Genomic DNA, 18,745 nt, shown 5'->3' on the forward strand with positions numbered 1-18,745 from the left:
TACCTAAAACTGTTAAGAATGGTAGCATGGATTTTACGATTTATTAGGAACTCAAGCCACAATCAAGAATCAAAAAGTGAAACTTTAAGTAGTGAAGAGATTCAAATGGCTGAAGAGAAAGTTATTTTATGTATCCAAAAGAACTCGTTTGGAGAAAAATCTAAATTCCAGAAAAACTTGCCAGTTTTCTTCGATGACAAGGGTTTGTTAAGAGTGAAGACCAGACTAGTTCTGAATGACGACAGTGAAGATTTCAAATTGCCGATTCTTTTACCTTCAGGTCATCCTATCGTCACACGTATCATTATGGAACTTCATGTTGCTAATCAACACGCTGGACTTCAATCAATGTTAGTTATAGTCAGAGATAGGTTTTGGATTCTAAAGGGTAGAAAAACAATTCGCAATGTTTTATCTCACTGTGCTAAATGCAAGAGATTCAAGTCTAAAGCAGGAGAAGCACCAGTTGCTCCACTTCCCTTAGAACGGATCACAGAATGCAACGCTTTCCAGTCTACAGGCATTGATTTGGCAGGACCACTGTACCTAAGAAACGGGGAAAGAGCATGGGTGGTTTTATTCACATGTGCCGTGTACAGAGCTGTGCACTTAGAGCTGGTACAGTCTCTTTCAACGGACTCCTTCATATCTGCTTTACGACGATTTATATCCAGAAGAGGACGAATTTCACTAATTTACACAGACAATGGGACCAATTTTGTCGGTACAAATAATATCCTTAAGCGTTTGGATTGGAAAACCATTTCTCAGAAATTCGAGATCCAACAAATAACCTGGAAATTCAATCCTCCAAGTGCCCCATGGTGGGGAGGTATGTGGGAACGACTAGTGAGAATGGTCAAGGAACTGTTGAGGAGAAATCTAAGATTGGCAAAAGTAGATTATGAAGAATTAATGACTCTTTTATGTGATTTGGAATCTACCATCAACTCAAGGCCTTTGACCTATATGAGTGATGACTATGACACTCTACAACCTCTCACACCTTCAGTATTTCTACAACCAATTGTTAAGAGTGACGTTCATGATTTGGACATTGTCGACTCAACTACTCTAAACAAGCGAGTGAGGTATCTTCAAAGCTTAAGACAAAATGTGAGATCAAGATTTAAGAAAGACTACCTTGCAATGCTAGTACATAGATCTAAAGAAAACAGTGGTAAAGGAAGGAGGACAATAAGTACTGGTGATATTGTACTAATAGGTGACGATAATATCAAAAGAATAAATTGGCCACTAGCACTAGTGTTGGAGACAATACGAGGAAAGGATGGAGTCTGCAGAGTAGCCAAGTTAAAAACAGCAAAAGGAGAACTAACAAGACCCATCCAGAGACTTTACCCCATGGAAATAAATTCAAAGGACATGTCAAGGAAACAGGATGCACATATTGAAGTGGAAGATAAGTCATCAACACCAACAGAAACAAGAAGAGGGAGAAAGATAAAAATCCCTACGAAAATGGACTTGTGAACTTATAAAAAAAAAAACATGTAAATAGTTTTGTTTGAAATTTTGAAGACCTAAAGCAAAATTCCAAGGTGGGGAGGATGTTGGAAATTAAGTTGTTTTTTATATAATACAAATTTCTATATTAATCAACATCAAATATAATAATTTATTAGTCTTTGTTTTTTTGAACAGATGGTTTATTTTAATTTATTTTAAACAATTGAGAAGAGTTGTAGTAAGAATTTAAGAAAGTGAACAACATAACAATTTAGTTAAAGAGAAATGTTATAAAATATTTGTTCTTTATCAGAATTAAATCAGTTCTTTATTAGATAATATTTTGTAAAGTTCTTTATTTCACACGAGTTCTAACAATGTGATTCCAGCGGCGTTCGTGGCATAGTTGATAGCGTTTTGGATTGGTGTTCAGGAGGTCTCCAGTTCGAAATCAGCCAGGGACACTAACTTTTTGTCAAAGATTTTGCTTTGAATGCGACTACTTCTTAACTGTAGATCTTTTATTAGAATTTGATGCATTTATAATTTTTTTTATGAACAGAACTTTTTTTTAATAGTAAACCTTTATTCGATTTTTATCTTATATCTTTTTTTATATTATCAGCAAGTTTGGTGGTTAGGTTAGGTTATGACAGTTTAATTTTATAATACTAAATTTTAAGATTAATTTTATAACTAAAAATTATAAGTAAACATTTATTTGATTTTTATCTTATATTTTTTTTATATTATCATCAAGTTTGGTTAGTTAGGTTGGGTTATGCCAGTTTAATTTTATAATACTAAATTTTAAAATTAATTGTATAATTAAAAATTATAAGTAAACATTCATTTGATTTTTATCTTATATATTTTTTATATTATCAGCAAGTTTGGTTGGTTAGGTTAGGTTATGACAGTTTAATTTTATAATTAAAAATTTATTTTATATTTAAAAAGTTAATTTTATAACTAAAAATTATAAAATTAATTTAAAATTTTTCAACTTAGTGGTTCTAGCGGCAAACGCTGACACTACAAGATATGTTAGCCATAGTCCCTCCCGTGTGCCCTTCGGTGGTTGTAACACAGTACACATCCATACATACAGACAGACACACACAAGCATGGACAGACATCACTACAAAAACCACTTTTTTGGGTTCAGGGGGACTGAAAAAGGATATATCCACTCAAAACCAAAAACTAAAAACCATTTTGGGTTTACATTGTCACAGGAGTAAGAGTAAGTAAGTAAACACCACTACAGTGTGAATTCTTAGGAGAAATTTACCACACTCCACCCTATAGATTCATTATTTAAATTCTCTAAGATAACAATGTATATTTATTACTCACAAGACTACTGGTTGTGTCAACAGATTCCGCATGAGATCCTTCTTCCTGTGAACAAACAATGCAAACACACTGGTCAGATGTTTTGTTGTAGCAAACAATAAACGAAACACTGCTCAGGCTTTTACTTGGATTGTTGGCAAACTGTTTGATACTGAATCTTCTCATAGCTTAATCCACAGGCACAATTACAGTTTTTACTTTATTTAACAGTAACACACTTTTAAGTTCTCTGTAAAAATAATACTACTTCAGCATTTATAATCGTAAAACTCTTTAACTTCATTGCTTAACCCAACAATAACATTCAAATACAACACCACATTCAATCGACGCGTAATTCCATTGATGACAGTAACAGCTGAATAATCAAAGAAAACAGATGATCTACATCTCAAACAGTTTGACTGTCAGCTGTTTTTCCGATATTGTTTGGTTCAAAATACAAAGTGTATGAATTGATTATGGTAGTAAACAAATTAAATAATAGATCAATTGGATTTTGCATTTAAAAATGCAGCTTAACAAATTGAAATAAGTTTCACAGGAATAAATTACTAATTATTTACCTTCAACATATTTGATTGTTATATCCAGTAAAATTTGTAATAGTGCAATTAAATTTCTTAATTTTTATCATGAAAAAAAATACTAAAAATAGTCGTAGGCCTTTGCATAATTAATTGTGTGATGGCAAGGAAAAGTACAACATTAATTTTTAAATACAGTAATTAATTTACCTATCTTAGTTAAGTAGCAAGATAACAATCTTGTTTGTTTTGCCAAGTATTGTATGGACATCACTAATTAATTGATTCCACCAATTCCTTCAGTGGTGTTGACTATCTTTAACACTTTACAATATGTTTTTTAAATGGTTTCATTCTACCAACAAAAATGAACAATTCTATAAAATTATTCGTCCATTAGCACTGTTTCTAAAGTTACTAGGATTTTTCCCATTTCAAAACTCAAGTTGCAACGACGGATTACGTCTTGCTCATGACAGCTTCAGCACTTACATTCATCTTCTACTGACCACTCTCATTTATACTGTCCCGTCGATATACATAGCGGTGAATGCGGATAGCAACTTCATGATGTTGAGTGAAATTATTATAACTACCTTCATCATTATTCTAATCATTAACTGCTTTACTACCAACCATTTACTTCTACAAATCATCCATAAGTTTGAAAACTATGACAAGCTATTCATTAAATCTAATTATGCGGTAACGTCTAAAAGGTTTAAATATAGAGGATTTGTTTGTTTTCTTATGATACTATTTATTACTATGGTAAAAGAGACTGCAGTCGACTACATAAAGGAATACCCAGGTGATAATCTGTTCAGCAAGATGTTAGAATTTGTCTGGATATACTTGGCCCAGAACACAGCGTGGTTGACAATGTTGAGTGGGTTTTACGCTCTACTTTGCTGTGAGCTCTCTATCCGTTTTGAGGAGCTGCAACTATCCATTACATCTGATATGTCTATTAAGAGAGTGGAAGAAGTGAGACTGATGCATGGAAAACTCAAAGACATCAACCAAACTATCAACAGTTGTTTCGGCTTCCGAATCAGTCTCTTTTGTTTGTATTTCTTATACTCCTTCATACACTTGTTCTACAAAATGGTTGTTGGTACAAAGAACATAACTCCATCGACCTTCATTGCAGAAGCAAAGAAGTTTATCACTCTCTATGTGACTTGCTACAGCTCGGAATTCCCTGTTATTCAGGTAAGTATGGTTTTAACCACAGCCACCTCTTTAACTCTACACTATGACAATTCAGTCACTATACAGGGGAATAGCTTTACTGCTTTTAAACATCAATTACTAATTAGTGATGTGTCACTTGTCACTTGCTCAGTTCCCAATACAATCCGTAGCTAACTAAATAATACTTTTTTAAGTGGCAAATATTGCCATTGTGTGACTAAATAATATTCATCTTGTACAAATGAGTGAATTACATACTTGTGATTTAAAGGTGTATTTTTTTCAATGTAAGGATTGTGTATTTTTTTCAATGTAAGGATTGGGGGGGGGGATAATTTTAAAATTTGCGAGTTTTGGTGATAACAGTATATTTTATTGTTTGCAAGTATTTCAGTATAACTGTAGATTAAATTAACTTTATACTAGCTAGAGTGTCTAGCCAACCCAGAAACTGGGAAAACCAAGAATTGGATATGAACTGTTATGAGCAGGATAAAATCTGTGAAATGTATGGGAACTCTGTACAGGGTTGTAAATTTTGATATGCTGCCAATATGGTCTTTGACAATTTATTAGAACTAGACATTCCATTACATGTTAAAGCTGTCGCCACTGTTTTAATCAAAATTGTCGTAGTTGATGTGAGCTGCTGACAGATTGTGCGGATGTAAATTACAAATCTATGTCCAATACAGCAAACTTCTCAACAAGTCAAACTGATGACTTATTGTGAGCTATAGCAACTGGTATGAACTATGCCCGCAACAAAAAATAGGATAGAAAATTGGATTTTAGACACTAAGACATTCTTTGACTGGCACACTCAACTATTTTCTTTTTCAATAAATACAGGGTGCAGCCAAAAAACCGATCTATTTTCTGCAGAGCACTGTTCAGCGACAGGTCGTCCAAGAATGGTGGGAGTAGGCTCGTTGGAAAGCCTACACGATGCCATTTTTTGTAGTTATAACGCAGCGGTAGCCTGAGCTAGTGCGGTTGTTATGGAGTCGTTTTTATAAAATAGTGAATTCATTCATTGTTACTCAGCGGCAGTTTCATGCATTCTTTCAACTAAGGCGACATGGAGAAGTTCCGTTGCGTAGTACAATAATACGATGGGTTACTTACTTTTGGATAACGGCTTCTGCGTTGAAAAGGAAGCTGACAGGCCGTTTAAAGTCAGATCGGACGCCAGACAACAAACATTCGATAGAGTTAGTGCTGCTGTGGAAAACAGTCCTCGTAGGCCAGCCCGAAAACAAGCGGCTGCCTTGAACATGTCTGACCGCTCAGCTATACGAATTTTGAGGTTAATTTTCATCCCTATGGATTAGAATAATAAACTGTATAATTTGGTAATCATTCATACAGATAAACACAACGGAACCTCTGTATGCCGACCTAATTAAATAAAAGCACGGAACTGCCGCTGAGTTGCAATGACTAAATCATTACTTTTTAAAAACGACTGGATAACAACCGCACGTAGCTCACACAACCACTGCTCTACGACTACAAAAAATGGCATTGTATAGACTTTCCAACGAGCCTACTCCTACCACCCTCAGACGACCTGTCGCTGAACAGTGCGCTGCAGAAAATGGATCGGGTTTTTTGCCACACCCTGTAATTGCCGACAGCTGGTCCATATAGAAGAGATGTGTAGGCCTATTTCAGGGTCACTTTTGGTATTTTAATTTTTTTTTAATGACCTTCACACCCTAAGACTTAGACTCTAGCCCAGAACTGTTTTACACATTACTTCAGGCTAGGACTAGAGCGTTGTGGCATTACCACTTAGATTGTTCAGTCACGTTGCCTTTGTGTTTTTTGTATCATTTTAAATGTCTCTGTTTCTAACAGTCATCTGTAATTCTCATCACATGACCATTTGTAAATCTCCATAGTTGCATTCATTCATCGCGAATCACCTCTAATACAAACATGTACCCATTTTAGCGAATTTCCCTATAGGGAAGTAGCTATCACCGTAGGTGGCACAGTAAAACCTAGGCCCAGCCACGATTTACTTTTTTTATACAGATAATTTAGTATATCAAAGTGTTTTGTTCGGTTATTATTAACGGAAAAATTAAAAAAAAAATTAATTAAAATTAAAATGTTGTAGTTTGCTTGTTTATGGATATATTATGATAAAACTTGGTAAATTTATTTATTTTATACTAAGCTATTATGTAATAGTTTACTAAAAAAAACACACTTTATTAGTTTCCCTGTGGCAACAAACCTAGGTACTCGTTAAACCTAATGTTATTTAAATAGATTTAATTTAAAATCAATTAGGGCAGATGGAAATTCGCTTAGTCAGCAGGATTGCTGCGGCGGGGGTATTTTCTCTCTTAAAATAAACCTCTTTCATATTAAACCCCTCAATTTTTCCTGTCTTTTTATTTAAATACACCGCACATAGAACAAATCCATTGGTGATCTACCACTTTACCAGTTCGTTCACAGACTGTTGGTATGAATGCATTCTTCATGTAAGTAAAATAACAATAAAAGTAACTTGGTAGGTTAGGTACCAAAGAATGGAACAATGTATCTGCCACTACTCTAACAGCCACATTCTCAGTCACTCCCCGATATCGCAGCATGTTATTATCATTGTCAGTCCTAGCTGCCAATAGGCCTGTGTCTGTCGGTACTCAAGTACCAGTACGGCCATTTTAACATAGGTTCTTTCTTAGTATCAAGTACTTTTCTCAAGAGTTGGTCAGTACGTTACTAAGAATTTACTTAAGGTATCATCACATCATTAATATTAATATAGGCTAAAGATATAGTTGAGTACAGTTAACACTCTGTCATTACAAAAGGTTTGCCACTGTAAAAACAAGAATCACTCACTATGGTTAAATTAAACAATTGGTTAATATTCTATGTACGTTCCTAGCTAAGGATCTAAGTAAGGATCTAATTTACAGAACAAAAGATTGATACGGGAACTACAAGCTTTGCCAAAGAATAAAATGACTCCGGCCTGTAAGTTCCAGGTAAATTAGAATAAATAAATGTACTAATCATAGATCAACTATAAACTAACAAGGTTAAAATTACGAGTTGAGATTCTTATCATTCTGATTCAGGTAAGATAATCATGCCTTTCAAAGGAACAAACCACTTTTAATATGACAGTAACAACCAACTAAATTGTATTCACAATATACAAAATTATATATAATTTTTTTGTGAATACGTTTGTTCAAAGCCTATATTCATTACAACCTACCTAATAATATTACCATTCTTATATATTTCAATTTTTTTCCATTTCAATTTCTTTACTCACTAAGAAGTATAGACTTACATGATACAGCATTTGAATAGTGTCAAAGATTACAATTATTACAAATTAAAATACAAATTAAAAAATACAACTCCCTATATTTAGATATGTTTTTTTAATGTCTAGTATTCTTGAAGGAGGTGGAAAAATTCTTCTAGAGAATAAATGGCCATAGTTGTTAACAAAGTTTTTAGATTTTTTTTGTAACTTTTTTGATTTTTTTCATTTTTATTTCCTCTAGGATATATATTTTTTAAACTACCAGCAAATTATGATTTTTTTCATAAGACAATCTGAGCCTATTTTGCAAAACAAATTCTTTTCCTCGTTTCATATCGGTAAACTGGTAGATTGGAGACATCTGATGAGATTTTATTTAAAAAAATTAAAATTGAATCAAAAATATATTGCCCTTAAACAGATAGTATGTTTAGTATGTTAGTTTGGTATGTTTAGTTATGTAAAGTGCTCTTTCGCCGAGAAGTCAGATTCAGTCTGAGCATTACTCTCACTGCTCTTTTTTATGTTTTAATATTTTACCTAGATTGATTTTAGTTGTTGCTCCAAATAGACAGATACCAAAGGAAAAATATATGTGAATGAATATATGCAAAGTAAATGTTTTTCAATGTTTTGACATCACAGTACAGAGACATTTTTGAAAGGGCAAAAATTCCAGATTTGATTTTTGAAACTATTTTATTTATATGCTCACTCCAGTTCAAATTCTGATCTATTGTTAGACCCAAAGGTTTGTGCTGGTCTTTTGCCAGGGCCGATTTACCGAATAGGCACGGTAGGCACATGCCTAGGGCGCGAGGCAATTGGCCTTTTTGGGGGGCGCCAAAAATTTGGAAATTAAAAAAAATTCGTGGTGGTATTTGCATGATATCGCGGTAAACTTCTGATAACCACTCGCGGCCGTGTAGGCATCGTAATCGTCTCCCGCGTTTGCAGCAAGATTCTTACTATTTTCTGCAGTCAGGTCGTTTGGACATAAAATTATCATCTTCCATGATCGAGGCAATATAAGAACGTATCCCGCAGTCGTGAGGAGATTATTATCATCTACCGCAAATGAGGCAAAATTCTGATATTTTCCCGCGGTCGTGAGGACATTATCATCGTCTTCCGTGATCGCGGCAATATTCTGATCATCCCTCGTGGCCGTGTAGAAATAGTTATTATATCTCCCGCGGTCCTGTAGATATCGTACGTATCCCGCAGTCATGAATCCATGGTAATCGTCTCCAGCGATTGCGGCAAAATTTTAATCATGTCCTGCAGTTTTGTGGAGATCATCATCGTCTTCCACGATCGCGGCAAAGTTCTTGAGGTTTCCCGCGGTCGTGTGGACATCAATCGTCTTCCGTGATTGTGGTAATATCCTGATCATCCGTTGCGGCTCATCTGTAGATAGTAGATACCATCATCGTCTTCTGCGATCGCGGAAAATTCTGATCATCCCTCGCGGCCGTGTGTAGACATTTATTATTGTCTCCCGAGGTCACGGAAACGTCACTGTTGTCATGCGCGATCACGGAAACGTCACTGTTGTCATGAGCGATCACGGTAAATTGAAAACTCCAGGTAGGAATACAAAATTCACGGTTCAAAGATCTCCCGCATGATTCCCGGATTTCCCGGTCGATATACACCCTGTTATATACAGGGTGGCTGAAAAGTAACTTGCACCCCCACTTAACTTTTCAACCATTTGAGATATTTGAAATCGGTTTGCGGCAACCTTCTTAGATATGACGGGCTACAATAATTATGGTCAATTTTGAAAATTTTGCCCTTAGGGGTAGCGGGGGTAGGGGATAGCTAAAAATTTTCAAATAGCAAGTATAGTCGAGTTTGGTATCATTTTGTAGGTCTTGATGAAACATAACAATTAACATAAAGAAAATAGAAATCGGACCATTAATAACAAAATGGCAGCTAAAAATGATTGAGACAATGGTTATTCAAAGTAGTTTTGCGCTGCCATTTTGTTATTAATGGTCCGATTTCTATTTTCTTTATGTTAATTGTTATGTTTCATCAAGACCTACAAAATGATACCAAACTCGACTATACTTGCTATTTGAAAATTTTGAGAGCTACTCCCTACCCCCGCTACCCCTAAGGGCAAAATTTTCAAAACTGACCGTGATTATTGTAGCCCTTCATTTCCAAACAAGTTGCCGCAAACCGATTTCAAATATCTCAAATAGTTAAAAAGTTAGGGAGGGTGCAAGTTAATTTGTTTGCCACCCTCATGGTTATTTGGATTTGAAACGTTTTAGGGCGCCATTTTGTTATTAGTGAGCCAATTTTGGTTTTCTTTATGTTGATGTTCATGTTTCGTCAAGACCTGTAAAATGATACCAAACTTGACTATACTTGTCATTTGAAAATTTTGAGCTGCCTCTTACCCCCGCTACCCCTAAGGGCAAAATTTTCAAAATTGACCATAATTATTGTAGCCCCTCATATCTAAGAAAGTTGCCGCAAACCGATTTCAAATATCTCAAATGGTTGAAAAGTTAAGTGGGGGTGCAAGTTACTTTTCATTTCAGCCACCCTGTATATATTGCAAAGGGGCGCTACTATTAGGTAGACGTGCCTAGGGCGCTGACAGGGTCAAAAACGGGCCTGTCTTTTGCTCAATAAGTACATACAGTATCATACATTACAGAGTCATACATTATTATTATAGGTTTCAAATAATTCAATGACGCTTGAAAATTCCAAAAAATTCAAAACATTATTGGAGATCAGAAACCACTGACATTTCAGCATTATAGTCACTGCAACAACTGAAAACTAATCTAAACCTGCAAATACACTACATTCCACATATTAAAACAAGGAACAAGGAACACCCTTCAGAGCAACATTATACAATTAATAGGTTCATATCTTTAGCATACATTCACTGTTTTTTATGTTTCAGATGGAAGTTCTGACATGTGAGGCAGAGTCATCATCATTCACCATCACAGCTTGGGGGTTGTTTAAAGTTGACCGTGAAATGTATGCAACTGTGAGTATCTGATCTCCAAAGGATAAAACTATTTTACAATTTACAATCTGAATCAATGGATACTTCCATTTAATGACTACATTAACTAGGATTGATTTCACAGCAGTGCAAGCCAGTTGAGTGGAGCGATCTGTATTATGAAGTAAGAAATAAAAACAACTTCCATAGGTTGAACTTTATTTTATTGATTGAAACTATCCGTTCAATTCTGAACTATTAACATTCTTTCGGTGGTTAGAGATTGGTAGAATTTTTACTTAAATCAAACTGCATGACACCAACATTTTATTTTAACACTTGCAGTCGATATACTGAGCTTTCTTTATTTGATATTGTTTATTACTAGCTAATGATGGTCAAAACTATAAATACAGATTTCGAATTTAAAAACCAAAACCAAAACCGAAACTTAAAAATTTGAATTTGATCTATTTATCTCGTTCATTTCATATATACTAGTTGATACATCAAGAAAAATGCATTATATATGTACAAGTTTCATTTCTATACGATAACTGTATGTTGAAATATCGATGTCATAACTTTAGGAAAGAAGCCAAATTATGGGTCCCGCACTACGGGCTAGGTACGATATGAGATCTGGGGATCTAATAGCGCAGTGAACGTGTTAGTGATTGTTGGACCTTTGTAGTTGGACCCATTAACAAATATAAAAATAAAAGGCCTATTAAATTTGTTGTAGCCTATAAATAAAAAGGTCATAGATTATGGTTAGGTTTAATTGTGAAAATGATACACAATATAGAATAACTTTCTTTCAGGCTATATAATATTTTTTTATTTATTTTTTAAAACTAACTATCTGTATACAAACTGCGGCAATATGCACAGACATTTTTGAGAATCTAACATTCAGTTGCTGTGTTACTGAAAACATAAAAACTCTTTTCCATTACTGCTATGCACAGTCGGAAGATAAGAAATCCTAAAAAACTGAGTTGTATTGTTAAAACAAGGACATGCCACATTTTTATTGTTGTGTAATTCTTGGTAACTTACAATAGAATATTTCCAATTGCTGTTACAGGTATTCGTTGTGGTGGTCACCTACATCATCACAGTTTTACAAATTCCTGGGGAGTACAACATTTATCTTCTCAAAACCAACAACTAGATTGTAATTTGTTAAAGTAAAGAATTGTTATTACTATTCATGCTGTTAGCGAATTTCCCATGTAGGGTATAAACTATACCCTACTCCCTTCTCATACTTGTTATCTGTTTGGATGAATATAAATGTGGTGTGAGCAAGTGTTGTTTTTAATTAATTTAAAAATTGTGATACTTAAAATGAATAGAGACATCTCAATACACTACAATATATATCCAATATTCACTGCCAAAACAATTCTCTTGTTCACAAGTAGTTATCACTTTGGCTGCGGTGATCCTTACAGTCACGCTAACTTGAGTAGCTCAGTGTAAGGTGAGCTTTCATACAGAGAGGTTATTGCAACAATAGCACCTAGTGTTAGTCCTGCAGAACCGTTGTACGCAACAGTAAACTAATCTACTAATCTACAAGTCATCTATATCTACTAATCCGGCATTTCTTGGTCTTGAAATATGCCGGATAGGAAAATATTCTTGATTACCTCATGATCATTTGGGATGTTAATTAAATGAATGAATTACACTTGTATTTTATTCTCCAAACAGCTTTACAACAGGATACATCATAGCATAACATACTGTAATGGAAAAATGCATGATTATGAAACTAAAATGAGATTCAGGCAAGATTCATGAGATGCACCAGGATGTTCCCCTAATAATACAATATCAGTCAAACACAAACCACTTCCCCTCCGCACATGTCAAAATACTTAGTTATGGCACAGTATTTTTCCTTCCTGACCTCCTATCTCACTCAATCCAATTTGTACAAATTGTAAAATTCAATCTGACCTATCCTTTAGTACTGTATTGTGCCAAATGGAAATAAATATATTTGATTTGATTTGAAATCTTGAATATCTCCCGCCCCTGTTTGGTTATTATCATCGCCTTCTGCGCTCACAGAAACAGTATCATTGACCTCCACAATCGTGGCAAAAGCATGAATTTTTGCCACGAATGTGGTAAAGATTCACGTGAAATTTGCGGACCCATTTACGATTTCCTGACTTAGTGCTCAATCTCTATAGCTTGTAGGCCAGGCTCCACTCAACTCGAAAATTGAGCCGCTCACACACCTCTAGTTCCTGCGTATATGGCCATGTCTCACTCAGCTGCAAAATTTTTTTCAGGTCTAAACACTTAGTTGATACATGTTTAATTCAAACTACTAACATTATGTAGATAAAACTTAACTTACCGCTTGATATTTGCGGAGGAGTTGATCATTGGCGCGCAGCTTCTCTTTCAGGGCGTTAATTTCTTCTTCTAATGGAATCACAAGTGATCTCAGCACTTCAGCATCTTCTTTGGCCTGAAGAAGCAAAGTATTAAAAATAACAAGAAATAAATCAACTATCTCATATAATCCCTATACATAAATCATAGGCCTATATATAACCATATATGAACCAACTATCTTAGATGACACTATGCATGTAACTAAGACTAAAATAAAGGCCACGTTTAACAGGTACAGAAACAGACGGTGTGGGATCTGGGCAATAAATTGAAATGCTCTATGTTCAAAGCAAACATTATTTAAAACAATAAACTTAGATTTCACAAAAGGTAGTTAGTCAAAAAAAAAAACCTTTTTATGTCTTATTTCTTAAAAAAAAAACCATTGAATAATGTTTTAGAGGATGGTTTTCTTTTACATAACTGTTGTAACGGGAAGAGGGTACAAAATAGAGACATTTTTATCTTTACATCTGTTGTATAAAATAGTTACACATCCACCAAACCTTTATAGTCCAGTAAATATGTCAAAAAAAATAGGGGGTTGCTGTGCAAAAGGTCATGTAGTTCTGATTTTTGGATATGTTGTTAGTGTTGGGTCCATAACATAATATCCAAGTAATCCACCTCGAGATACCTAAGCGCGCCGCGGGGCGCGCCACTTGTTAGCGAAATAGCAAAAATCTGACCATTCCTGTGGGTTTTCACTCTATCTCGCGAACAGCTGATTTTACTAAAAGTATTACTTTATATAATTAAACGAGGATAGATTTGTGACAGTTTAAGCCCAACAGCAAGTATGTAGTGTAAATAACGGTCAAAATACAGACCTTCAAAATAAAAATAAATTCCAAAGATGTATAAAAATTGTGGTTTTTTTCAATATTTACACAATATAGTTGTTTGAAGCAAACACCATATTGATTATTTTAAAGAGTATGTCAGTTTATTTGCTATTAATAGAAAATAGATAGAAGTATGAATAAAAATACCCCCACCTCAGCAAACCTGCAGACTAAGCGAATTTCCATTTGCTTGATTTGATTTTCACAAACCTATTTAAATAACATTAGGTTTAACTGGCACCTAGGTTTGCTGATACAGGGAGGATAATATAGTATATCTTTTAATAAAATAATAATAGTATGATAAGAAATAAATAAATTTACCCAGTTTTATAAAATTGTATCTATAAATAAGGGAAAACAATAGTTAAAAATATTCTCCATTAGAATATCATGGGGGATTTTTTGTTTGCATTTTTCTTTATTTTTCTCCGTAACCAATAACTGTAAAAAAATTTTATGTACTAAATTACTTGTTTTTAAGCTCTAAAAAATGTTTTAATGATACAATTGTCAAATGGTATGTTTTGAGGGTTAAAAATTAAAAAAAACTATTCTTACCGACAAAATACCTATAAAGCAACCGTTCCCATGGCCTTATCATGCCAATCATGCTTCATGAACTCGTTTTAATAAATAAATGTACGTTTACGTGTTTGTACCAAATTCCATTAAATCGGATGATTTTTGCTTGAGTTATTATCGTGCTAACAGACATAAATACAGGGTCTCCAAAAAACTCACCTAGTTTGAAAATTCATTTATTTATTGTACTAGATACAAATTACAACGACTGATACCATAGAGGTGGCTATGCTGATACATTAAATGAAAGGTAATAAAATAAAAGTGTTTTTTAACACTATCACACCTCAATATGCGAAACATTTGTAGCCATGCAGACATGCAAGCTATTTTTACTCATTTTTATCACTAATATTTTATTATTTGTATTATAATTTATTACCAAAACTATGCTCAAGGTCAAATAGGTGTACGCAACCTAATTGCCAACGTACGAAACTAAAACTTTGAAGCATACTCTACACAGCACGAAAGGATTATTACTCATCCATTTGAACAAATAGTATCGTGAGGTATTTTTAAAACTGGGAAGTCTTTTTCGGACACCTGGTATATACAGGGTGGTAAAAAAGTCCCTGGACAGTTAAATATTTTAAAAAATAATGCAGATAGAGCTACAATACTTGGTACAACGTTACAGGGCATAAAACTCTATTTTAACACATATTCAGTGATCCAATAACTCTTCAGGGGGACGGCCCACAAGGAGTCGGAAGAAAATATTAAATGGAAGTATAGGTCAATATGCACATCAAATTAAAGGTCTTTTTTAGTAGAATACAATGCCGCAAACCGCACTTCAAAAGGTTGATCCTGCGCAAAATGACAGTTGTTCAAAGATTTCTTGAATCCGCCATTTTGAATCTTTGAACGACTGCCATTTTTTACTCAGGCATTCTTTTGAGCTTGAATTTACGGCATCGTAATCTACTAGTAAAGACCTTTAATTTGATGTGCATATCGACCTATGCTTACGTCAACAATTTTCTTCCGATTCCTAGGGCTGTGCCCCCTGAGGAGTAAGCGTATAATAACAATGTAAATTAAATGAATCTTTGAACAACTGTCACAACTGGCGGCCATTGATTTTTTTTAAATCGTATATTTCGCAAACTATTTGTTGGATCGGAATGAACTTTTTTTTGTTTGAAAAGATAATTTTAAATGCTACGTGTTTTAAATTTACACATTTGTTGTATGTTTAGTACATTCTTCGTAATTTTGCAAAAACCTGTATTTTTAAATATTTTTGTGTTATTTTTGTTTGTAACGTTTTATTGATACAATTTATCAAAAACCACCAATGAAAAAAGTTGTAGAACGTTTAAAAGTCTTTACAAAAATACCAAATTCGATATGTTTTACTCAAAAGATTACGTCAAGAAACTAGATAAATCTCATAAAAACACCAATTTTGGCGCAAAAACGCCTATTAGTCCGGCATCTAGGGCAATTCGCAAGTCTTATAAAGACAGTTTTACCATTCAATGTTCATGTATGTGTCTAAATAAGTGTTTTCAACTCGGGTGTCACGTCTGCACCCACTGCAGTTTCCGGCTATGACGTCATTAAAATGGCGGAAAGGGCTATTTTAAAATAGCTATATTTTACATACCATGTATCGGATCGGAATGAACATTTTTTTGTTTGAAAGATAAGTTTACATGCTATCTTTCTTACATTTACACTTTTGTTGTATGTTTAGTACATTTTTCGTAATTTTGCAAAAACCCATATTTTTAAACATTTTTGTGTTATTTTTGTCGATAACGTTTTATTGATGCAATATATCAGAAATAACTTAAAGACAAAGTTGTAGCACGTTAAAAGGGCTTTACAAAAATACCAAATTCGATATGCTTTACTCAAAGGATCACGTCAAGAAACTAGAAAATCGTACAAAACAACCTAATTTGGCGCAAAAACCAATATAAATCCGACATCGATGGCTGTGTACGAGTCATATATAGACAGTAAAAAAAAATTTCCCGAAATTTTGGGAAAAAAATATTCCCGATATTCGGGACGGGATAACTTTTGAATCGGGATTTGGTCCGATCGTCGGCGATTTTGCCGCTTCGCGAGTGACGATAACGCCGCTATCGCGAGAGATGTTCCGCGATGAAGGAGGCGAAGTCATTTCGACGATCGCGCCGTGACTGAGGGGTCATACCGACGATCCCGCCGTGACCACGGAGTCATACCGACGATCGCGCCGTGACCGCAAAAGTCATACCGACGATCGCGCCGTGACCGCGGCGGAGTCATACCGACGATTATGCCATGACCGCGGATGCATACCGACGATTATGCCGTGATCGCGAGTAATGCCGACGATCACCCCGTGACCGCAGAGTCATACCGACGATCACCCCGTGACCGCGGAGTCATACCGACAATCGTGCCGTGACCGCGGAGTCATACCGATGATCGTGCTGTGACCGAAGAGTCATACCGACGATCACCCCGTGACCGCGGAGTCATACCGACAATCACCCTGTGACCGCAGAGTCATACCGACGATCGTGCCGTAACCACGGAGTCATACCGACAATCGTTCCGTGACCGCGGAGTCATACCAACGATCATGCCGTGACCGCGGAGTCATACCGACGATCACCCCGTGACCGCGGAGTCATACCGACGATCATGTTGTGACCGCGGAGTCATACCGACGATCGCGCCATGACCGCGAGTCATACCGACGATCACGCCGTGACCGTGAGTCATACCGACGATCACCCTGTGACCGTGGTCATTTTGACGATCGCACCGTGACCGCGAGTCACAAGTGTCTATAGGTACTTGTAAATTGTTGTAACCCAACCATTTTTTTGTTTTTATAGATCAGTGCTACAAACGGTAAAAATTGATTTCGTTTGTCTTTTTTGGTAACTGCAATACTCAAGACTCTTTTTATCCACAGGAAAAAATCCCGTCCCGTCCCGTCCCGAACCAAAATTTCAATCCCGTCCATCCCTACTGTTAACTATGTTAAACTGTTTTATTTTGTTTTCATGTGAAAGTATATTGTACCCAAAGCTTAGCTTAAATGTTTATGTATGAACTTTTGACAGCTTTGGGAAGAGTAGTTTTGCTGTTAAAGGTATATTTTGAAGGTCTGTTTTTCGGCATGTAAACCTACATTTATTAAAACGAGTTCGCAAAACATGATTAGGCCATGTGAACGGTTGCTTTATAGGTATTTTGTCGGTAAGAATAGTTTTTTTTCTTTTTTCATTTTTAACCCTCAAAACATACAATTTTACAATTGTATCATTAAAACATTTTGTAGAGCTTAAAAACAAATAATTTAGTACATAAAAATGTTTTTTACAGTTATTGGTTACGGAGAAAATTTAAAAAATGCAAATTAAAAATGGCCATGTTATTCTAATAGGTAGCAAAGATTTTTTATCATTGTTTTTCCTTATTTATAGATACATTTTTACAAATTGGGTAAATTTATTTGTTTTTTATCATTATTATTATTTTTTTAAAAGATATACTATATTACCCCCCCCCCCTGTAGCAGCAAACCTAGGTACCAGTTAATAATGTTATTTTAATAGGTTTGTGAAAATCAAATCAAGCAAATGGAAATTTGCTTAGTATTCAGGTTTGCTGAGGTGGGGGTATTTTTAATCATACTTTCATTTATTTTCTATTATTGGCAAATAAATTGGCATACTCTCTAAATCAATACGGTGTTTGCTTCAAACAACTATATTGTGGAAATATTGAAAAAAACCACAATTTTTATAAATCTTTGGAAATTTTTTTTATTTTGAAGGTCTGTATTTTGACCGTTATTTACGCTACATAGTTGCTGTTGGGCTTAAACTGTCACAAATCTATCCTCGTTTAATTATATAAAGTAATACTTTTAGTAAAATCAACTGTTCGCGAGATAGAGTGAAACTGAAAACCCACAGGAATGGTCAGATTTTTGCTATTTTGTTAACAAGTGGCGTGCCCCGCGGCGCCCGGTGGTACCTCGAGGTGGATATCAAATCAAATCAAATATGCTTTATTCATACTTAGA

General features: G+C 34.9%; 1 protein-coding gene across 4 annotated transcripts in view; it reads right to left on the reverse strand.

Annotated features, from left to right (window-relative positions):
- The window catches only part of LOC128987340 (rab GTPase-binding effector protein 1-like), a 74,060-nt gene that overhangs the window by 26,428 nt on the left and 28,887 nt on the right, over positions 1–18,745 (reverse strand). For all 4 annotated transcript variants that reach the window (XM_054408137.1, XM_054408134.1, XM_054408133.1 and 1 more), the window contains 2 exons: positions 13,230–13,343; positions 2,830–2,874 (listed from right to left, as the gene is read on the reverse strand). In XM_054408137.1, coding sequence (XP_054264112.1) covers positions 2,830–2,874; positions 13,230–13,343 — 159 coding nt within the window. The remainder of the gene's footprint in view (positions 1–2,829; positions 2,875–13,229; positions 13,344–18,745) is intronic.

Source organism: Macrosteles quadrilineatus, unplaced genomic scaffold (assembly GCF_028750875.1).
Source record: "Macrosteles quadrilineatus isolate MER2022 unplaced genomic scaffold, UCM_ALF_1.0 Scaffold_2__2_contigs__length_208266976, whole genome shotgun sequence".
Classification (NCBI taxonomy): domain Eukaryota; kingdom Metazoa; phylum Arthropoda; class Insecta; order Hemiptera; family Cicadellidae; genus Macrosteles; species Macrosteles quadrilineatus.